Source organism: Taudactylus pleione, unplaced genomic scaffold (assembly GCF_031769625.1).
Source record: "Taudactylus pleione unplaced genomic scaffold, aTauple2 ptg000080l, whole genome shotgun sequence".
In the NCBI taxonomy this organism is placed as follows: Eukaryota; Metazoa; Chordata; class Amphibia; order Anura; family Myobatrachidae; genus Taudactylus; species Taudactylus pleione.
Genome location: NW_028284482.1, coordinates 3,153,093 through 3,176,267, shown reverse-complemented (window position 1 = coordinate 3,176,267; position 23,175 = coordinate 3,153,093). Strand labels below are relative to the sequence as shown.

Genomic DNA, 23,175 nt, shown 5'->3' with positions numbered 1-23,175 from the left:
TTAGGCAATCACAAGGCAGCCATGCTTCAGATTCGGTTTCAGTCATAGACGTGGTAAAATTTGGATCCTTCACCAGTTTCCGTATCTGTGGGCAGTCAAAAATTCTTGCCTTCAATTTTTCAATACTAAGATGGAAATGTTCGACAAATATACGTGAAACAATCGCCTGACTCGTCCAATGCTTTTACAAATTGTTTCATTAAACCCAGTTTGATACAGAGAGGCAGTTCACTGCTACACTTCCTCCCAGCTTTAGTGAGATTTAAATGTATTATGTGTCTCAAACGTGAATACCAGCTACGTTATCACAAATAAAACAAATTCTTGTTATTGTTGAAAGAGGGTAGTTAACAATCAACTTAGTTTTGCTTTTTTAAGTAAAGCAGGCCTAGACTAGTAAGGTACTTCAAATGGACAAAATAATAGAATTTTATAATTTTTCATTCATTTTAAACTGGAGCCAATTCAGCTATAGCGAAGGTCTAATGCGAAAATAGGACCTGCGAGTACTCTCAAATCGATCTTAAATCCTTGGCAAGAATTTTTTTTTTTTTTGTTCGTTCCCCAGTGTTATCTATCAGATACCATTCAGCTGATAGAATTTCACTCAGGATTATTATATCCAAAGTTTTGATTTAACAAGAGTGATTTAAAAAGGACACATTGAGAAGCCAGTATTATTTGCTCACCTTCTGAAGAAACAGTCAGTACATTTTGAAACATGTTAAGGATGGACGCTTCTTTTTGATACACCACCGTGATACTGATCGCCGAGTCTTCTGGAATGCACAAGGAGACCCTGGTGCTAAAAAGAACAAGCATCATTTAAACCTATTTGTAAGGACGGCTCACTGACCTTTAGTGCTGCCCGAGTATTTTAAGCTGCAGCCACAGCGAGTGTAAAGGTCATGCACCAGTTCCAGCGTAACCTGTGAAGCAGCCGGAGCAGAGGATAAAGGGCCTGATTCAGACCCGCTCGCAAGCGGGTCGATATCGCCCTAGTGCGCATGCGCACGACGGAGGGAGCTTAGTCGTGCGCATGCGAGAGACCCGAATAGCGACGGCCAAGCCGTCGCTATGGGTCTCGCACCAAAGGGGGCGTGCTGTCGATGGTGGGTGACAGCACGCCTCCTTTGGTGGGCATGCCGGGGGCGTTGCTGCCCAGACAGAGGCGTTCCCATGGGAACGCCTACCGTCTGGGTCCGGCCCCACTGACATCACTAGTGATGTCAGTGGGAGTGCTTTTGGCTCTGAGAGCCAAAAGCACTCCTGGGCTTGTTGACCATCGCGACCATCTTTTTGGCCGCTCGCATAAGCTGTGGGTGGTCACCCACAGCTATGCGAGCGGGCAGGAGGCCGCTCCGATAAGAGGGCCCTGATTCAGAGCGAGCGCTCTTGTCAGAGCGTCCGGCTCTGAATCAGGCCCAAAGACCGGACCAGTATTCCCCTATGTGATCTGTCGGGAGGAGGCTGGGTAAATATACCAGGACACTTAAATGCTCACAATCGTGCTGCTGCTATTTGGTCTTAAAACATAATTGGAAGCTTTTTTGCCAACACGCTCTGCAATCCAACTCATCTGGATGTGGGTCTAATACTTTTAGTGCTAATCACAGACTCTGCCTATATGTGGAAGGAAAAATAAAAACTCCCTTTATTTCAGCTAAAGCAAATTATATGCTTATCTATAGAGGAACTTGTATCTACATATCCCTAAATGGAGCCTACAGTATTTCTGTTGATAAATTGTTTCATCATTTCCTCTATTGGAGGTTGATACATTTAGGTGGTGTGTCTTTTTGAAGCATAATTGGCTTTTTATTATATATATTTAATGTATTAATTTTGTGTAATAAAATATATATTGTTAAATAGACACAAATAAAAATAAAATAAGTGCCCCCATTGCTATGACATGTTTACACAGCTGGAATGCATTTTCTTTTTAGGAACCCACGCACTAGACAAGTTAAATAAAAAGATAAATCGCCTAACAAAAAAAAAATGCTTAGAAAAAAATAGACTTAATATTAGTTTTTAATAGACAATATAACCATTGAGTACAGAAAACAAAATCAACTGAACTGTTAAAACACAAATGATTTTAAGCTAGTATTGCTAATGTATATTGATCCATCAAAACCTTCAAAATAGACTATTCTGGTTACAGAAATTGAAGAGAAAAATAAGTGTTTACAATCCTGGCTTTTAAAATCCATACCAGCTAAAAAATTATGCTCTGGCTCCTATGGTAGATACTATACAAGAACATAACAGCAGTAAGCATTTTACCTTGAATATGATGTATTTTATTACAAGGATGTTCTAGGAACCACTTGCACGCATATTGTGTCACATGGTTTCTCTGCACCGATTGTAAACAGTAGAACATGGTTCAAGCACGCAAACTCAACATTTGCTCACATTCAAAAAGGGAGTAAACTTAAAACGCAGCTTGATTCAAAAATAAAAGGCATCTTCTTCTCACAGGTATAGAAGTAAAACATAACATACCATAATAGCAGTTTGATATTTAAATTTTGTACATTTTATTATATATCTCATCTGGGCAGGATCAGGAAAGGTGCTTGTTGGGTCTGATGCGGCCAGGTAAAATATAAACCTCACCCTTCTTGGATCATCTCGTGCCTCCTGTATTGAGTTAAGTTTGGAATGCAGAATAGAGGACGATCATCTGGGATCTCTCTTAAGCTGAGTAAACACCTGGCCAGCAGGTCGGCCGGCTATTCTATCTAATGATTGGCAAGTGCATAGACCAATCTTTCAGACAACAGTCATTAGAATAAACTAGTGACGTCATTCAAATGACTTCTGCGGGTGATATATAGGACAGTCGGCCATACAGACAGCCAGAAGAAAAGATATCTTTTCTAGGTATATAGTTAACGGCCGCCCTGCAGGGCCGATCAGATATGTCTGAACGTCTTCGTTCAGACATATCGGGTATACACCCGTCGATATATCGTTCAAGTGTGTACCCGACGGTACACATACATTTGTGAATGTTATCAATACTCTTTTACATAAAGCAATTTACCTTTTAGATTAAATAATAATTAATTCTGGTCTTTTTTGTTACCTTGATAATGTGATTCATTCTGGTCTTTTTTGTGACCTTGATAATGTATCATTGAACCTTTAACCCAGTCACACTGAAAATTCAAAATCACATTGCGATATTTATAGAGACCACCCATTGCCAGGTTTCATTTGTTTTGGAAATGCACTGGTGGATGTTGTACTTGAGTACATATGCAGAGAGGCTAAAACTTCTATAAGTGTTCTACTATTTTTAAAAGGGGAAACTGCCATTTGGACCAGAAAATAAATAATTCCCCACATTGCTATAGTCAAGACAGCTGATTGACGTGGGAACTTAAATATCAAGAGTGAAAAACTTATGGTAATTGTGATTTTTATGCACACTATTAACATGTTAAGTTGGCCAATTTAATACTTGTTAAATGATAAACATTTATCCATCTTGCTTCTAAAGAATAAAAAAAAAAAAATCTAACGTAAAAACATTGGCAATTACAGCAGTAGAAAGTCTTTCATAAAAACAAAATGTTCTAAGTCTTAAGTTGAATGCAAATAAAAGTACAGAAAAGGCTAATGGGGCATCACTCAGTGAAGACCTTTCCGGACAATTCTTCCAGGGAAAATTAGCATTTATTTTACATAGCGTTTATTGGTGTTCAATTCAACTGTAACAAAAAAAACTGTATGTACAGTCCATTTTGAGGAAACATATACCAAATTTAGGCTTGACTTTACATCTATTCTAGCAGAAGTGGCAGACTTATTTTGTCCCTTTGAATAAACTGTAGACTAAGCCACAGTTTTGAGTGAAAGAAACGTGGACCGTGGACGGTCAGATCTCTCCAGCCTCACGTTCTTCAGAGCTATGCCCCGATTTGCCATTAGCACTTTCATAGCTGCGTTTCTTCTGTTTGCGATCACAGTCTCTAGATCGCTCCCTATCTTTTGATGATCTCTCTTTGTCTCTGGAAGACCTAGATAAAACAAACAATTATTAACATTAGTATATTGACAAATTAGTAAGTTTCATAAACATTTGAATATGTAAGATTTCCATTTTGCCATAATTTTCTAAGTATGTACCAATCCAAGTTAAGCAAATTTATTTTACAACTTTTAAACAATGAGGATCAAATAATAGTTTGAAAACGTATGCACAGTGACTACATAAAGATGTGGCATGGCCGAGTTCTTAGTAAATACTAGAGGTGCATTACTCGATCTGTACACAATATAAAAAAAATGTCATATACAAAGAATTGTGTCTTGACAAACTAATAAATGAAAGTCATATGAAACAAATACAAACAATGCAAATACATTGCAATTAAATACAAAAAACAGTTTTCTGCTTTAATTGGAATAATCTTAAAAACAGCATAAATTCATATAAAATATAAGCCACACTAACAAATGAAGTACCATCAGCCAGAAGGGTGAATCCATAATCAGCAGTGGCTCTATAGCAGTGGTTCTCAAACTCGATCATCAGGGTCCCGCACAGGTCACATTTTCCAGGTCTCCTAGCAGGTGCACAGGTGTGTTCATTTTAAAAGATCCAAAGGTGAAGCTAATTATTTCACTTGATTCTGTGAGGAAATTTGGAAAACATGCACTGTTTGCAGTCCTGAGAACAGAGTTTGAGGACCTGTGCTCTATAGTAATGCTGTGGTTAAGTCCTCTTTTTCGAATTCCACAGGGGACAGGGACTATGCTGGATATAGGGCAGGCAGTAGAGTCTGGGCACCAAACAGTTAAAACTTTCACACTTCAGCAGCCCAGGCTCCTCCTCCTATACCCCGCAACCAGCACCAGGCAGGCCAGTCAAGTTAGAAAGCCCAAGGCAGAACCGGGAAGAAGGAGAAGGAAGACCAGCACACGCACAGATACAAAACACACCTGAAGAGACAGGGAAACCAGAAACCGAGGAAAACCCCGCAAGCCAGGTGAGTCAGGGTGGGTGTCCAATGTCCCCTATGGAATTAGAAGAAAAGGACTTAACCAGGTAAGACATGTCTACTTTTCTTCTTCATTCTCCATAGGGGACACAGAGCTACGCTGGGACATCCCAAAGCAATTCCCCTAAGGGAGGAGACGCTCCTGAGATGCACTGAGTAGCCTTCGCCCAAAAGCCACATCCGCGGAGGTGTCAAGAAAAATAAAAATGGCCAAATGTGTGAGAAGATCACATGGCTGCCCTGCAAAGTTGCTCAGCAGAGGTGCCACAACGAGCTGCCCAAGAGGTACCAATCGACCTGGTGGAATGAGCAGTCACCGCGGCCAGGGCAGGACGGTCCGCCGCCAGGTACGCGTGGCGGATGGTTAAACGGAGCCTTCTGGCCAAGGTCTGCTTCGTAACTGCCCAGCCCCGCTTATGGAAGCCATAGAGGATGAAAAGGGAATTACACTTCCGGATATCCCTGGTACGTTCTACATCGATCCGGAGGGCCCTCATAATATCTAAAGAGGCATCCCCTTCAGAAACCTCCGGAGACTGGAAACCCGGGACCACAATGTCCTGATTGAGGTGAAATCTAGAAACTACCTTCAGAGGGTAGCCTAGCCGAACCGCCCGATCCGAATGAAACACCAGAAAAGGAGAAAGACACGACAGTGCACTCCTCCTTTTGAGCTTTGGACTCTGTGGCCCTTCGTTGGCTCACATGGAAAAGACTGAAGAGCCTGAAGCACAGAGGACAAATCCCACAGAGCCACCGGAGGAACAAACGGGGGCTGCACGTGGATGAATGAAAGTACGGACATCAGGCATCAAGGTAATCTGTCTCTGGAAAAGAACTGAAAGGGCAAAAACCTGCACTTTTGAGGATGAAAGGCGAAGACCCTCTTGTAGAAACGAGAGGACTCGGGAAAGCCTGTAGGATCTGGGGTTAAGGCCCCTGGTAGAACACCAGAAGTACGTACGCCAAACCAGATGATAAATTCTAACGGAGCAGGGTTTTCACGCATTCAACATGGTACGAATGACTGACCGTGAAAACCCTTCAAGCAGGGAGCCGCCTTACCTTTGCTTCTCTGTGTGCTGCGAGGACCCGGTCAAGGTCGCTGACCCTCTCGCCAGAGCTGGTGGAGCGGCAGCGCAGGCGTCCTGTAGGACACCCCGGCGCTGCTTACTCATACTGCCTGCCCTATACTCAGCGTAGTCCCTCTGTCCCCTATGGAGGATGAAGAAGAAATTGCATTTAAAATAAAACTTATCTTATGGAAAATACATTTTTGCCCAGGACATTACATCAAAGTTAATGAGAAGTTCAGGAACGGAGTTCCTGCTGAAAAATAGCAAAATAAATAAATACACACTATATGGACAAAAGTATTTGTTAATTATTGAATTGAGGTGTTTCAATCAGACCCGTTGCCACAGGTGTATAAAATCAAGTACCTAGCCATGCAGTCTCCATTTGCAAACATTTATGATACAAAATGAGCTCAGTGACTTCAAGTGTGGTACTGTAATAGGATGCCACTTTTGCAATAAGACTGTTTGGAATATCCAGCAGGGATGAAAATTCACAGTCAACTGTAAGTGATATTAGAAAGTGGAAGCGTTTAGGAACAGCAACTCAGCCTCGAAGCGGAAGATCATGTAAAATCAGAGCGGGGTAAACGACTGCTAGGGCACATGGTGCGTAAAAGTCGCCAACGCTCTGCTGAATCCATAGCTGAAGAGTTCCAAACTTCCACTGGCATTAAATGTAAGCACAAAAACTGTGCGACGGGAGATAATGGAATGTGTTTCCATTGCCGAGCAGCTACATGCAAGCCTCACATCTTCAAATCCAATGTCAAGCCTCAGATGGGGAGGTGTAAACCACACAGACACTGGACTTTGGAGTAGTGGAAACATGTTCTGTGGAGTGACTAATCACACTTCTCTGTTTGGCAGTCAGATGGGAGACTCTGGGTTTGGCAGATGCCGGGAGAACGTTACATGCCTGACTGCATTGTGCCAACTCTTAAGTTTGGTGGACGAGGGATAATGTTATGGGGCTGTTTTTCAGGGTTTGGGCTAGGCCTCTTATCTTCAGTGAAGGGCAACCTTAATGCTTCAGCATACCAAAACTGGACAATGCTATGCTTCCAACTTTGTGGCAACAGTTTGGGGGAAGGCCCTTTTCTATTCCAGCATGACTGTGCCCCAGTCCACAAAGCAAGGACATGGTTTGATGAGTTTGGTGTGGAAGAACTGGATTAGCCTGCACAGAGCCCTGACCTCAACCCCATCGAGCACCTGTCGGCTGAACAGGAACGAAATTGCAAGCCAGGCCTTCTTGTCCAACATCAGTGCCTGACATCATAAATGCTCCACAGAATAAATCTTGTGGACAGCCTTCCAAGAAGAGTGGAAGCTGTCATAGCTGCAAAAGGAGGGACCAACTACATATTAAAGTATATGTATTTGAATACAATGTCATTACAGTCACACACACACACACACACACACATTGTAAACAAAAAAAGTGTTAAACAAATCAAAATATGTTTTATATTTTTGATTCCTCAAAATAGCCCCCTTTTGCTTAGATGACAGCTTTGCACACTCTTGGCATTCTCTCAATCAGCTTCATGAGGTAGTCTCCTGGAACTGTTTTCCAACAGTCTTGAAGGAGTTCCCAGAGGTGCTGAGCACTTGTTGGCTGCTTTTCCTTCACTCTGCGGTCCAACTCATCCCAAACCAGCTAAATTGGGCTTAGGTCATGTAGTTGTGGAGGCCAAGTCATCTGACGCAGCACTCCATCACTTTCCTTCTTGGTCAAGTAGCTCTGGAGGTGTTTCGGGTCATTGTCTTATTGAAAAACAAATGATGGTCCCAGTAAGCACAAACCAGATGGGATGGCATGGCGCTGCAGAATGCTGTGGTAGCCATGCTAGTTAAGTGTGCCTTGAATTTTGAATAAACCACCAACAGTGTCACCAGCAAAGCACCATCACACCTCCTCCTCCATGCTTCACAGTGGGAACCACAAATGCAGAAACCATCCACTCACCACCTCTGCGTCTCACAAAGACACGGCAGTTGGAACCAAAAATCTAAAATTTGGACTCATCAGACCAAAGTACAGATTTCCACTGGTCTAATGTCCATTCCTTGTGTTTCTTGGCCCAAACAATTCTCCTCTTCTTGTTGTTCATCCTCAGTAGTGGCTTCTTCGCAGCAATACGACCATGAAGGCCTAATTCACGCAGTCTCCTCTGAACAGTTGATGTTGAGATTTGTCTGCTACTTGAACTCTGTGGAGACTTTATGTGGTCTCCAATCTGAGGTGCTGTTAAGTAGCAGTTTCTGAGGCTGGCAACTCTAATGAACTTATCCTCTGCAGCAGAGGTAACTCTTGGTCTTCCTTTCCTGGGGCAGTACTCATGAGAGCCAGTTTCATCATAGCGTTTCAATGTATCCTCAAGTGCAGTTGCGAAAACCATCAAAGTTCTTGAAAAATTGGTGAAAATTATGGACTGTCGTTTCTCTTTACTGAGTTGAGTGGTTGGTGCCATAATATGGATTACAACAGTAGTCAAATAGTGGTGTCCACTGTGTACTAACCCTACCTCTGCACAAACCAACTGATTGTCTCAAACACATTAAGGCGGCAAGTAATTCCACAGATTGACTCTTGACAAGGCACACCTGTTAATTCAAAACCATTCCAGGAGACTACCTCATGAAGCGGATTGAAAGAATGCCAAGAGAGTGTGCAAAGCTGTCATTAAAGCAAAAGGGGGCCACTTTGAGGAATCTAAAATATAAAACATATTTTGATTTGTCTACAACATAATGCCATATGTGTTCTTTCATAGTTTTGATGTCTTCAGTATTAATCTACTATGTTGAAAGTAATTTAAACAAAAAACATTGAACGAGAAGGTTGTGTGTGTGTGTGTGTGTGTATATATATATATATATATATACACACACACACACACACACACACATATATACACACATATTACTTTTCAATCAGCCCTAGTGTGTGTATATGAGACTGAAAAAGAAATGTTCAGATCCTGTGGAGTCATCAGATTCTGAATAATAATAAAAAAATAAAAAATAAAAATAAAAGTAGCGTCCTTCACATTCACTAAATTTTTTTCAGTGTTTCAAAAATGATTCAAAGAAGTGAAGTAGACTGTTTTGTGACATCACTTTTAGTGTTGCAGCTGTGGCATTGTTTACTTCATAATTAGTTGAAAACTTCTTTCCGCCCAGTTCTTTTTTCAGAGTTGAGAATGCCCAGAAATTACAGGGTGCCATGTCCAGGCTATATTGAGGGTGTTCCAGTGTTCCCCCATTAATTTCAGACAGTGCTGCCAATGCAACAGCAGCAACATGTGGACGGGCATGGTCTTTGAGCAAAAACCACTGTTTCTTTAGCAAATGTGGTCTTTTCTTCCTGTGGCTCCACACAAATGGGTTTTCAGGACGTTTGCATAGTAGTCACCATTAATTGTCTGTCCACAGGGACCCCATTGCTGTAAGATAATACCGTGCGCATCAAAGAACAGCAAAAGCACAATTTCACACACCGAAGGAATCACACAATTTTTTGAACAGAGGCAAATTTGCGTGTTTCCATAGATTGCGAATCATAAGGACGAATCCACGATTCGTCACAATCGATGTCAGGAAATCTGGTATCCTGTCCACATTTGTGCGGTGTTCTTGCACTATTCAAGTCATCGCGTCTGTTCTGTGAGATATCTGGGTACCCCACCTGGCACACACGCAATGTATTTTCAGTTCCTTTGTCACAATATGCTGAACCAGTTTGAATGAGATGCCAAGTGAAGCCGAAAGTTCACGTAAAGTTAACCTGTCATTTTGCAAGATTTCCGCAGCTTTGGCAATTTTATTTATTTTTTTTACTTATGTATGTTTAAAAAATTTTTATAAAATAACTAAATACATACTTTGACTTGGAACTCCGGTCCCTACTCCTGTCACGACTGCGATGGTGACTGCGGCTACGGCTGCGACTATCTGAACGTGATCTATGACGATGACGTTTATCACGGGATCTGGAACGTGTTTTTCTTTTACGGTCCCGGGAAGAAGAACGAGGTTTGCGTCTTTCTCTGGATCTTGACCTGGATGAAACCAAAATGCACCATTCAATAGCTACCAAAAGGCACACATCCCAAAGAAAAGTATGGTGTCTTAACTGGTACACAAAGTAATACATGTACCAATTAACATTAATGCAGTTCAAACAGCTTTAAAAGGTTTTACTCTGTTAACATGATTTCTAATAATGACCTCCATTTCCAATACTGTTACTTAGTGGGGAAGCCTCTTCTTGGACTACCACTATTTACTGGAACCCTGACTATCAACTTTGCTGCTCTGAGAGAACTAAGCAGCGACTGATCAGATGTAGAAGTTCAAAATGAAGGAAAGGTGATAACTGGAGGAAAACCAACTAATTTTCCAACTGGAGAAATACTATCCCATTTCCATTAATAGTGGTGCTTTGTAAGAAACTAGCTTGGCTTTAGCCTCATGTATTCATTTAGCAGCTTCTTTTTGCATTATCCCTTATTGGCTACATAAGCAATTATCTACAAACCAGAGATAATTTCTCAAAGGGTCTATAGAATATACATACATGCTTTTGCAGTCTGTTCCATCTAGGTTATAGAAGGCTTAATGTAAACATTGCATACTTTGGACTACTCTGTTGTTGCAGCTTGCTTATATTTCCTATTTATAATTCTAAAATCGGCAACTGCACTCTTTCTTGTACAGTGTTGTACACAACTGTGGAGGATTATTTCTTCCCCTATATCCACTTCGAATGTCCTCCTCATCCTGATGCTTAAAGATGGAGGTAGCCTTTTGGATCAAGATCTGAAAACCTATACTTTGTGGAGCTTGGTACATAGGGATCAGACTGCAATCCCCATTGACAATAATGGAGACTGCAATCTGCAGTGGTAGTTAGCCTTTTGCAAGATATTTTTGTGAAATCTCCTACATTAGGCTGTTACATAGCAAAGTTTCTGCGTAATTTTATGTATCCCAGCTTTGTTTTCTGTATAATTTTATGAAAAGGCGGCTTGATAAATAAGGCCCTAAAGCTCATTATTAAACATTTTGTTTTATAATAAATATGCTTTCCTTCTCTCCTGTTGTGAGTGTTACATTCTAAAATATAGGGTACCAGTACTTGAGACGTTGCAGACAGTGCTACCTATAATAGCCCTGATAACGCAGTCAGAAAAAAACCTGTGCCTTAAGAATCATGGCTTCCACATCCACACAAATAAACCCTTGATGAGGTGAATGACTCAAGATAAAGAAAGTCGCCTGGAGACTTCTGCCATCCTGAGATTGTCAGTGTACCACGAACTATAAATAATAACATTCTGACTGAAAGACAAAAGTGAAACAAACGTTGCCAATGATTCACCATACTGAACATCTGCTCTGCACTGAGTAATAATAAACTGACAATATACAAACAGACCAAACTGTTAAGATCCTATAACTCCAAGTGACCACTCCTAATCAACACGAGTGACCCAGTGCCCAATCAGGAATTTTTTAATCACATTTTTCTTACTGTCTACACAATGTCTATCATTTTATTTATATAATATTTTTTTCCTTTACAAGATTATATAGATTCTAAAATTAGATACAATAAAGGTTATTTTTTATTAGAAATATAACGAAACAATAAAAATATAATAGCATTTAAAAACACGGCATTAGCGGAACCTTGCTTTTTGCATTTATACTCTTGAGTGTACCCGGTAGTCTCATTGTGTGTTTTTTTCTTCTGCATATTAGTGTACCACAAACTTTGTTAAGTCTGATGCCATCAGAATCGCTTGAATTTAAATTTTCTTCAGCACCAGCGGAGGCATCGCTACCAGAGGGTACAGGTCAATTGTATTAAAATCCCACTGGACCGACAGTCTACTAAACACACGTCGACCAATTGTCATTGTACAGAACTGCACCACCTTGTGATTAAATACAAATGCCATCATGTTAAGATTTGGCTGGCCCCATTTTTACCAAAAATAGCTGAAACCCCTCCAGATGAAATAACCATACTCCATTGGGTTAGGCATGTCTGCTGAGAAAAACTGCTTCCAAGCTCTTCACCTTAATACGAAAAAAGCAGAGATTGGCAAAATTCTCTGTTCTTTCAGGTTGGATCGCAAGGCTGCATTCGCACGCAGCCAGCCGATGTTTGCATTTTGCGGATGCGTATAAAAAGCAGTGCCAGTGCGCGAACCGGCCATTGCTATTGGGAAGCTATCGCAGTGAGCACGCAGTCTCCTCACACAGTGATTGACAAAAAGTGACCGTTTGAGGGTGGTGATGGTGGGTGGTCACAGAAACGCAGCCGTGCCTGGGCGTTTAAACGCTGTTACAGCGGTGTGCATAATTAAGCCCCTGCGATAGCATACGCTGGCAGAAGTCTAGATGGCGAGAGGGGGTTTAGCAGTTTGTCCGGTAGGGTCAGGTCAACCACAGCTGCGGATGGTTCCGATGTTTTCGCTGACTTGCAGATGCAGGTCATTGGAAGTGGGCAGGCTTTATACAGTGGTGGGCGTTTTGGTATAGAGCTGCGGTTGCATGCGAGATTGCATTCATTAGCATATTGTCGCAGCGAGCGGGGTGCGTGCGTACGCAGCCTTGCGAACCAAACTGAATCAAGGCCCAGTTCTCTCACCTCATAGCATGCAAATTATTGGTTAATGCATAATATTTCATGTACTCTACTGCCATGGCATTGTCGGGCTGAATTTTTATGGCATTTTCTCAAAACTGCTCTACTGTCCTCTGAGGTAGAACATTTAACACTTCGTTCTAACACAAATGCTCAGTTAATTGCCCTGAAAACCGTTTGCAGCCATGAGTTTAGGAAACAAAACCTTGGCACTATCATTATGTTGACGGCAAGAGCACAAAACTGAAAAGGCACTGGAAACTCTGCCAGATTGGAACCTGTAAGTACACATTCCTGATGTTCACCAACACAAGGAACTTGAAATTTATCACCGATTTCATGGGCTCCAAGTTGTGATGGAAGTTCTGATTTTTTAAAAAGTTCTAAATAGTAACCCAACCTTTACTGCCATTCTGGGACTGGAATGACGAGGTTCAAGGAAACTAAATATTGAATGTCCTCTTTGCATCTGTTCTCTGGGAAGACATTCTAATGGTGGCTTCACAGGCATAAAATGTAGCCTGGGTCTATGATTCATCCCACCTAAGTATTTAAAGTAGAAGAGAACCATTGAGCCTGATGTGGAGACTGATATTCAACACAGGAGAACCAGTGTGGGCAATGACAACACCATGCTATCTCTGAAGACTTAGCTGACCAAGTCTGTATTCCCTTCTGTTGTCCATCATAGGGAGCAGAATACTGTCCCCAATAGGAATGTTTTGTCTCTTAGTCTTCCCAAAGGTCGAGAGGGCTGCAACTAAGAATTCAATTTAGGAACATTAATTGCGAGGAAAATGCACCTATTTATTCAATAGTAGGGGATATTGAGGGGAGAGTAGTCAGAACTTCAATAAAAATGTCTTAACATGATCCTACTTCACCTCCATACCTCATGGTTACCCATTAAATGTAAGAGAAAAATACTTAAAAAACCTTTTATATTGTTGTAATGCATTTGCAGACACGGGTGATGCACACAATTATTTTACTCTGGCTCCAATATTAAAAGCTTTAATGCATTAAAATTAGTCTCATGGATAAATATGAATACTTTTGAAAAACAAATAGAATTAAAGCAAATTGGATTTCAGCGACTACTTAAAGATTCTTGTCACACCCCCATAGCAGGATTGATTGACACAGTAGCTTGAAAGGAGAAACTTACTAGCCATTACTACAGAAACATCCTCACCTTTTTTTCAGTTTCTCACGCTCCTCCCTATCCCTCTCCTCTCTGCGTTTCAACCGGTCTTGATTCCTTTTCTCCTGCTTTTCTGCCACAATTCTCTATTATAAAATAGATCAAATATAAACACATATAGATTATATATACACACATACGCACACATACATACACACGCTACCATTCAAAAGATTTGGGGTCACTTAAGTGACACATTAACACTTAAAATTTCCTTATTTTTTAAAGAAAAGCACTTTTTTCAATGAAGATAACATTAAATTAATCAGAAATACACTCTATACATTGTTAATGTGGTAAATGACTATACTAGCTGCAAACGTCTGGTTTTTAAAGGAATATCTACATAGGTGTATATAGGCCCATATCCAGCAACCATCCCTCTAGTGTTCTAATGGTACATTATGTTTGCTAAGCGCGTTAGAAGACTAATGGATGTTTAGAAAACCCTTGTGCAATTATGTTAGCACAGCTTAGAGAAGCTATAAAACTGGCCTTCCTTTGAGCTAATTGAGTATCAGGAGCATCACATTTGTGGGTTCGATTATACTCTCCAAATGACCAGAAAGAGAGAACTTTCATGTGAAACTCAGTCTATTCTTGCTCTTCGAAATGAAGGCTATACCAAGCAAGAAATTTCCAAGAAACTGAACATTTCCTACAATGGTGTACACTACTCCCTTCAGAGAACAGCACAAACAAGAAGTGAGAGGCCCCGGTGCACAACTGTGCAAGAAGACAAGTACATTAGAGTCTCTAGTTTGAGAAATAGACACCTCACAAGTCCTCAACTGGCAGCTTCATTAAATGGTACCCGCAAAACGCCAGTATCAATGTCTACAGTGAAGAGGCGACTCCGGGATGCTGGCCTTCTAGGCAGAGTGGCAAAGAAAAAAGCCATATCAGAGACTGGCTGATAAAAGGAAAAGATTAATATGGGCAGAAGAACACAGACATTGGACAGAGGAAAACTGGAAAAAAGGGTTATGGACAGACAAATTGAAGTTTGAGGTGTTTGGATCACACAGAAGAACATTTGTGAGACGCAGAACAGGTGAAAAGATGCTGGAAGAGTGCCTGACGCCATCTGTCAAGCATGGTGGAGGTAATGTGATGGTCTGGGGCTGCTTTGGTGCTGGTAAAGTAGGAGATTTGTACAAGGTAAAAGGGATTTTGAATAAGGAGGGCCATCACTCCATTTTGCAACGCCATGCCATACCCTGTGGGCAGTGCTTGATTGGAGCCAATTTCCTCCTCCAACAGGACAATGACCCAAAGCATACCTCCAGATTATGCAAGAACTATTTAGGGAAGAAGCAGGCAGCTGGTATTCTGTCTGTAATGGAGTGGCCAGCGCAGTCACCAGAGCTCAACCCCATTGAGCTATTGTGGAAGCAGCTTGATTGTATGGTACGCAAGAAGTGCCCATCAAGCCAATCCAACTTGTGGGAGGTGCTTCAGGAAGTGTGGGGTGAAATTTCTTCAGATTACCTCAACAAATTAAGAGCTAGAATGCCAAAGGTCTGCAATGCTGTAATTGCTGCAAAAGGAGCATTCTTTAACGAAAGCAAGAAGGACAAAATGATTATTTCAATTAAAAATAATTATTTCTAACCTTGCCATTGTCTTTACTATATGTTCTATTCATTAAAGAAAGTTTTCATGTAAAACACGAAATTGTCGGGGGGAACCCAAACTTTTGCTTAAAAAAATATGAGATATGGTAAGAACTTACCCTTGTTATCTCTATTTCTACGAAGTCCATAGGGTTCCACAGGATACCTTGGGGTATAGGTGTGACGTCAGTCGCAGGGCACCAAAGAGTTAAGCTTTCAGCCTCCCAGGATGCACTAGGTCCCCCTCCTATACCCCGCCCCCGGGCCAAGGCACCTCAGTTAGTTACCAAGCCATAGGCCGGAGGAGGAGAAGGAAGAGAGAGAACAAAGATCTGGACACATACAAGAATCACATTCTCACCAGAGGGAGACGGAAAACCGGTGACCAGAGCAAAGCCCATCTGCAGCGCAGGTGCGACAGGGCGGGAGTCCTGTGGAACCCTATGGACTTCGTAGAAATAGAGATAACAAGGGTAAGTTCTTACCATATCTCATATTTTCTACTTCAGGGTCCATAGGGTATCCACAGGATACCTTGGGGATGTCCCAAAGCAGTATCCTTTAAGGGTGGGGACGCTCCTGTGCAGAAAGGAGAATCCGCCGCCCGAAGGAAGCATCCTGAGAGGCGAAGGTGTCAAACCTGTAATACCTCACGAAGGTATGGACAGCAGATCTGCAAGGCTGCTACGTGGTCTTAACTGCCGAGGCACCACGTCGAGCTGCCCACGAAGGACCCACAGACCTAGTGGAATGAGCCTTCAGAGAAGGAGGGACCGGTAGGCCTTCATGAAGATAAGCTTCAGAAATAGCCATACGGATCCAGGCTGCCAAAGTTTGCTTTGAAGCAGGCCAACCCTTTTTACGGAAGCCATAGAGGACAAACAAAGCGTCCGACTTCCTAAACGAAGAAGTGCGGTCAACATAAGTCCTTAAGGCCCGCACAACATCCAAAGAGGCCTCACCCACGGAAAGACCCGGTGAGTTAAAGGCCGGAACAACTATTTCCTCGTTAACATGAAACTGGGAAACAACTTTGGGAAGAAACTCGGGCCGAGTGCGGAGCACTGCCCTGTTCCCATAAAAAACCAAGAAAGGGGGTCTACAAGAAAGAGCCCCTAACTCAGAAACACGTCTGGCCGAAGCAATGGCCAGAAGGAAAACAGTCTTAGCTGTTAGCCATTTAAGATCCACTGAGCCCAGTGGTTCAAACGGCGGTCCTTGGAGAGCCCTCAGGACCACAGCCAAATCCCAAGGCGCCACAGGTGGAACAAAGGGCGGCTGAATGCGGAGAACACCCTGCATAAAGGTGCGCACATCCGGGATTGTAGCAATCCTACGGTGAAACCAGACAGATAGGGCCGAAACCTGTACCTTCAAAGAAGCAAGGCGAAGCCCATGATCTAGTCCCGCTTGCAGGAAGGCGAGAATCCGAGACAGACGAAACTCCCGCGGTGCATAACCTCTCGGTCGACACCACTGGAAGAACGTATGCCACACGCGATGGTATATCCTCGCGGAAGACGGTTTCCGAGCTCGTAACATGGTACGCACCACAGAGCTGGAAAACCCCCGGGACCTCAGCATGGCCGTCTCAACAGCCACGCCGTCAAAGACAGCCGAGTCAGGTCCGGGTGAAGGCAAGGACCCTGAGACAGAAGGTCCGGTCGTAGCGGCAACCGCAGAGGAATGTCCACGGACAGACCCTGAAGGTCTGAGAACCAGTGCCGTCTGGGCCACGCGGGAGCTATCAACAGGAGCGTCCCTCCTTCCTGTTTGAATTTCCGGATTACCCGTGGAAGAAGGGAGACCGGAGGGAACAGGTATGCGAACCGGAACGTCCACCGGACGGACAGAGCATCCACCAGAGACGCCCCTTCGTCTCTTGTGCGAGACCCGTACACCGGCAACTTGTTGTTGTGCCGGGACGCCATGAGGTCGATTTCTGGAAGACCCCACCTGTCCACCAGTAGTTGAAAAACGTCCGGGTGCAGGGACCATTCCCCCGGATGAACGTCCTGGCGACTTAGAAAGTCCGCCTCCCAATTTAGCACTCCCGGGATGAAGACCGCTGATATGGCCGGAAGATTGCGCTCCGCCCAAACCAGGATCCGAGAGACCTCTACGAGAGCCGCCCGACTGCGAGTCCCTCCTTGCCTGTTTATGTAGGCCACGGTGGTAGCGTTGTCCGACTGGACCTGCACCGGGCGACCCTGGAGAAACCGCTGTGCCTGCTGGAGAGCATTGAAGACCGCACGGAGTTCCAAGATATTTATTGGAAGCTCCGCTTCTGTCGGCGTCCACCTGCCCTGGAACAAGTGTGGACCCGAAACTGCTCCCCAGCCCCGAAGACTGGCGTCCGTTGTCAACAGGACCCAATTTGGAACCCAGAACGGACGTCCCTTGTTGAGGTGGGTCGTCTGTAACCACCACGCAAGGGACAGGCGAACCTCCTGGGTGAGCACAATCGTCTGGGACTTCAAAGACTGAGTCAGCCCGTTCCACTTGGACAGGATCAGGTGCTGCAGAGGTCTGGAGTGAAACTGGGCGTATTCCACCATGTCGAACACCGACACCATGGAGCCCAGTAACCTCATCGCCGAGTGTAAGGACACCCGGCGGCTGTGCAGACAACTGCGCACCCTTGACTGTAAAGCAGAGATCTTGTCCTCCGTCACGAAGATCCTTTGCTGTCCCGAGTCCAATAAGGCTCCAAGATGCAGAATCCTCCGAGACGGGATTAGAGTGGACTTCTGCCAGTTGATTAGCCAGCCGTGCCGTTGCAGCAGTGCAATGGTCAGGTCCAAGTGGCGTAACAGGAGCTCTGGAGATCCTGCCACCAATAACAGGTCGTCCAAATACGGCAACATGCGGACTCCCTGCAGCCGCAGAGAAGCCGCCATGACCGCCATCACCTTGGTGAAAACACGTGGTGCTGTTGCCAGGCCAAAAGGTAACGCCCGAAACTGGAAGTGGTCGCTGCGGATTGCAAACCGAAGGAACTCTTGATGGCGCCAAAGAATAGGGACATGCAGGTAAGCGTCCTGTATGTCCAATGACACCAAGTAGTCCCCAGGTTCCAGCGCCAGAATGATGGACCGTAGGGTCTCCATCCGAAACTTCGGGACCCGCAAAGACTTGTTGAGTGCTTTGAGGTTGAGAATCGGACGATATGACCCATTGGGTTTCTGTACCAAAAATAGATTTGAATAGAAACCCTGGCCCCTCTGGGAGAATGGAACCGCCACTATAACTCCAGCCTGGAGCATAGTGTGCAATACCTTCCGCAGCTCCGTAGCCTTGTTCCGGTCTGATGGGAGACCCGTGGTGAAGAAGCGAGCCGGGGGTCTGTGCCGGAAGGAGAGGGCGTATCCGTGGGAAACCACCTCCAGAACCCAAGTGTCTGTCGTAGTGGTCGACCAACACTGGGCGAACTGTAGCAGGCGGCCTCCCACCCTGGGATCCCCCAAAGGGAGGCCCGGACCGTCAGGCCGCAGGCTTGTCATCTGGCTTGGGGGCCGGACGTCTGGTACTCCATGCCTGCTTCCGGGGCTTGACCCGATTTCTTAGGGCCAGCCTGTCGAGGAAACGACTGTGGTTTGGGCCTGCCCTGGGCCCTAGATGACCGAAAGGATGATGGTCCCGAACCAGAAGGAGCAGCGGCCGACGGGAGACAAGCAGATTTGGCTGCCGCCAGCGTGGCCACAATCTTATCCAGATCCGGACCGAAGAGAACTTCTCCGGTAAACGGCAACGCTTCCAGACCTTTCTTGGAATCTGCGTCCGCCTTCCAGGATCGCAGCCACAAGGTGCGACGAGCAGCTACCGCTGCTGAAGAAATTCTAGACACCAGAGTACTAATGTCTAGAGCCGCCTCGTTGATGTAGGTGGCCGAATCACGGAGATTGCCAATCAACTCCGCCTGATCGGCCGGACAGTCGGATTCAAAAGAAGCCTCTAATGAATCCGCCCAGCGCTCCATCGCTCTGGCAACCCAGCAAATGGCCATAGCCGGCCGTGCTGCCCCCCCTGCAAGGGAATAAGCGGACTTCAGGCAGATTTCTACCTTGCGGTCCGTAGCATCCTTAAGGGAGGACATGGATGGCATCGGCAATGTGGCACTACGGACAAGACGGGTCACGTGAGAATCCACCTGTGGAGGGGATTCCCACTTAGCAAAATAATTATCCGCGAACGGATAAGCCACCGCCAGGCGTCTCTGCGGCTGGTATCTTTTGCCAGGTTGTTTCCACGCCTCCTCTAAATGGTCCACCAACTGACCCGAAAGAGGAAAGACTGTGGCATCGCCCTTCACATCTTTGAAAAAGGCATACTTAGATTTAGCCGCTGGGGGAACTTCGTCCTCAATCACCAAGGCTGTGCGGACCGCCCGAATAAGTCCAGGAATATATACTTTGGACTTAGCATCAGCGTCCTTAGTATGGAGAGGTTCCTGATCGTAAGGATCAAGAATCTCCCCATCATCAGACGTCCCTTCGTCATCCTCATAAGGAGCGGACAGAGACGCCACCGGCCTTTTATGAGGCCGCATCACAGACTCCCCTTGCAACACATCCGACAAGTGCTGTACAGAACTCGTCAGGGAGTTAACCCACGCTGGCTCCTGAGAACCCGGGAGCGGGGAAATAGGGAGACTGTGGGGTACCACCAATTGTCGTGGGAACCCCTGCATGGGTGACGACACCACAGACTGCTGGGACAAACCCATCGGAGTAAACGCGGGCTGCGGAGCTAACTGGCCCACTAAAGCTGTTACTAAAGCGGAGCTAACTGGCGGCTCCTGTACCGGTGCTGTAACCGTAATAGGCCGCGCCATGGACAAACACTGCCGGCAAAGGCCCTCCGCGCTACCCTCCCCCTCCGCTAACGGTACTTTGCACGTGGTACACTGTAGCAGGAGGGGAAAATCACTTTCAGACATGATGGCACCACGTATGTGACCTCTCTCACCAATTAAGTATTAAATAGGCGAGAGACCACCCTGCAGCACCGCACCGCAAGGGCTTTAGCAGAAGAACAGGGACAGTAATAAAGCTGACAGTTTAGAGAAGAAAAGTTACAGGCAGCAGCGCTAGCACAGTCACATACAATGCAGAGAAATAACAATTCCTGCACTAACAGCGCTGATCACTCAACTACACAGACACAGGGCCTGGTAGGACACAGCGCTGCATACACAGACCTGACCACAGCGGAGGAGAGGTATGCGGGGGGACCCAGACCACGATGCTTCCGTCCAGCGCTTCCAGCAGCGTTCACCATGCGTTCTGGAGAAGATGGCCGCCGAGGAGCAGAGAGGAGGCTGGCCTGGGGGAGGAGCGCTGCCACAGGACCAGTCGGCAGCATGCAGAGAGGGCTGTGTGCAGCGGGGGAGGCGCCGGCTGTGAGACAGGGAAGGCGCGCTCCCCTGGCATGCATTTAACCCCTGGGACGCCGCAGCGCTACCGCTCTGCTGCGGTCCGCTGTCCCAGGGTGTAGTGGAAGCGCAGGTTGGTCGCCTGGCTCCACGCTGCAGCCAGTCCCCAGGGAGCCCCCTGCCTGGGGACTTAGGACCATGTGATCAGCGGGGACCCACCGCGGGACCCCGCTGCTTACCTCTGTCCCCCTTGAATCCGGCCATGGTCCGGAGCATCTGGGGTCACCGCTAGCTGTGACCCCAGACGCCCACCAGCATCCCCGGATCAGTACCGGCGTTCTGGTACCGGCGGGGTGTAGGGAAGACAGCATGGACGTCAGGACTGACTGTCCATGCTGTTCATCCAGATGTGCAGCCACAGCTGCATGAAGAATAAGCTTCAGGGGCTCTTCTAGCCCCCACTCCAACAGGTGCACCCGACTCCGGCCGGGCACCAAACTAAACTGAGGTGCCTTGGCCCGGGGGCGGGGTATAGGAGGGGGACCTAGTGCATCCTGGGAGGCTGAAAGCTTAACTCTTTGGTGCCCTGCGACTGACGTCACACCTATACCCCAAGGTATCCTGTGGATACCCTATGGACCCTGAAGTAGAAAAAATAAATGTGGCTAGAGAATTAAAGTAGGATACACATCATCATTACTTTAAGTTTATAAAATGCCTGCGTAGTCCCCTGTTGGGGATCCGATCACATGGTTGACAGCTACCATGTTGATGTCCATCAATGCCTCAATGTCAACAGGCACCATGTCGACATGTTCACAATGTTGACATCTGAAATGTTGCCATCTGAAATATCGACATTCTGAAAATGCTGCCGGTTCGGAGACACGGAGAGAGGTAGGGCTAGGCCGTTAGGGAAGTTTAAAGTTCGGCTGTGGGTGGCTTGGGGAATGGTGTTTAGGAAGTAGTAGGGGTAAAATACTCACTGGAACGCTGCTCCGTCAGAAGTCTCCGTCGGAAGTGCTCGTCACATGGGCACGAAGACCAGGAAGATGACACTGCTACCGCCAGGAGCAGGTAAGCGACTGCTGGTCCACCATGAACGTTAGTTTGACATTCTATCATGTCAGCAGTGTAGACATGATTGATGTCGACATGCGTCATGTTGACCTAACACATCACAACTCTCCGTTTTATGACAAATGTATACAGAATGGAAGGTAGTAGACATACCTTTAACTCATCTAATTTCTCACGTATCTCAATGAAGCCCAAGTGTAACTTGCCCCCAAAGTGATCAGCCAGTCTTCTGTCATTGTCATGGAGACCCAAATATGCAGAACAAACTTCACATACTCTCAGTTTCTGCTGCTGAAAGCTGGAGGCTGGCATAGAGCTGCGGTAGATCTCCTGTTTGTAAAATAAGTTAAGAGTCTTTGAATAATTATGCATGACATCCTTCTTCTCTAGTCTCTGGGAACAACTCAATTGGTTTTAGCACGGCCAAAGCTCCCGTCTAAAGTAATGCGATTCCAGAGGGCACCCATTACTTCTTGCGCACACTCCTGAGGTGGCGCGAAGAGATCCGCCCAAAGTCGGTCTTTTGGGTGCCCAAACTCAACACGCCCAGCAATTTAAACAGGTTTAGCGAATCCCGTTGCATTTGGCAGCAACATCCGTGATAAATAATGAGTGCCCGTGACATTTGCAATTGAATATCGCCTGCTGGGCATCCATTACTTACGGATGCCTAAAAACAATTGAATGCCTCCCTCTTTGTTCGCACTTATGCTACTGCACTCGCCAATCCCCTAGCCCAATGCTCTGTGCAGGAGCACAATCTTTGAAAAAGAGCACCTATTTTGAACTCTATGGAAAACTAAAAAAAAAAAAAAAAAAAAAAGAAGTAAAAGACTGGCCTCCATATTCTTGCTCTTCAACAATTGCTCCAAATATTATATAACAATGGCAAACATATGGGTCCAAAAGCAAGTGACAAGTCAACACTTTCACCTAAAGCATAGGTTCACACACTTAGTCCTTCGGCCCCCACAGGTCATGTTTTCCAGGTCACCTAGCAGATGCATAGGTGTAGTCATTACTCAGCAACACATTTTAAAAGTTCCACTGGTGGAGCTAATTATTTCACTTGACTCTGAGGAGACCTGCAAAACATGCACTGTTTGGGGCCCTGAGGACAGAGTTTGACAACCTGTGACC

The 23,175-nt window shown here is 45.3% G+C and overlaps 1 protein-coding gene across 4 annotated transcripts in view; it reads right to left on the bottom strand.

Moving 5' to 3' along the window:
* Positions 1-2,019: 2,019 nt before the first annotated feature.
* LUC7L2 (LUC7 like 2, pre-mRNA splicing factor) overlaps positions 2,020-23,175 on the bottom strand; it is a 60,476-nt gene continuing 39,320 nt past the window's right edge. For 3 of the 4 annotated variants that reach the window (XM_088468013.1, XM_088468012.1, XM_088468014.1), the window contains 4 exons: positions 22,189-22,365; positions 13,957-14,051; positions 9,988-10,164; positions 2,020-4,037 (listed from right to left, as the gene is read on the bottom strand). In XM_088468013.1, coding sequence (XP_088324139.1) covers positions 3,896-4,037; positions 9,988-10,164; positions 13,957-14,051; positions 22,189-22,365 — 591 coding nt within the window. In that variant the 3' untranslated portion in view covers positions 2,020-3,895. The remainder of the gene's footprint in view (positions 4,038-9,987; positions 10,165-13,956; positions 14,052-22,188; positions 22,366-23,175) is intronic. The other variant, XM_088468015.1, reaches the window with a different exon arrangement.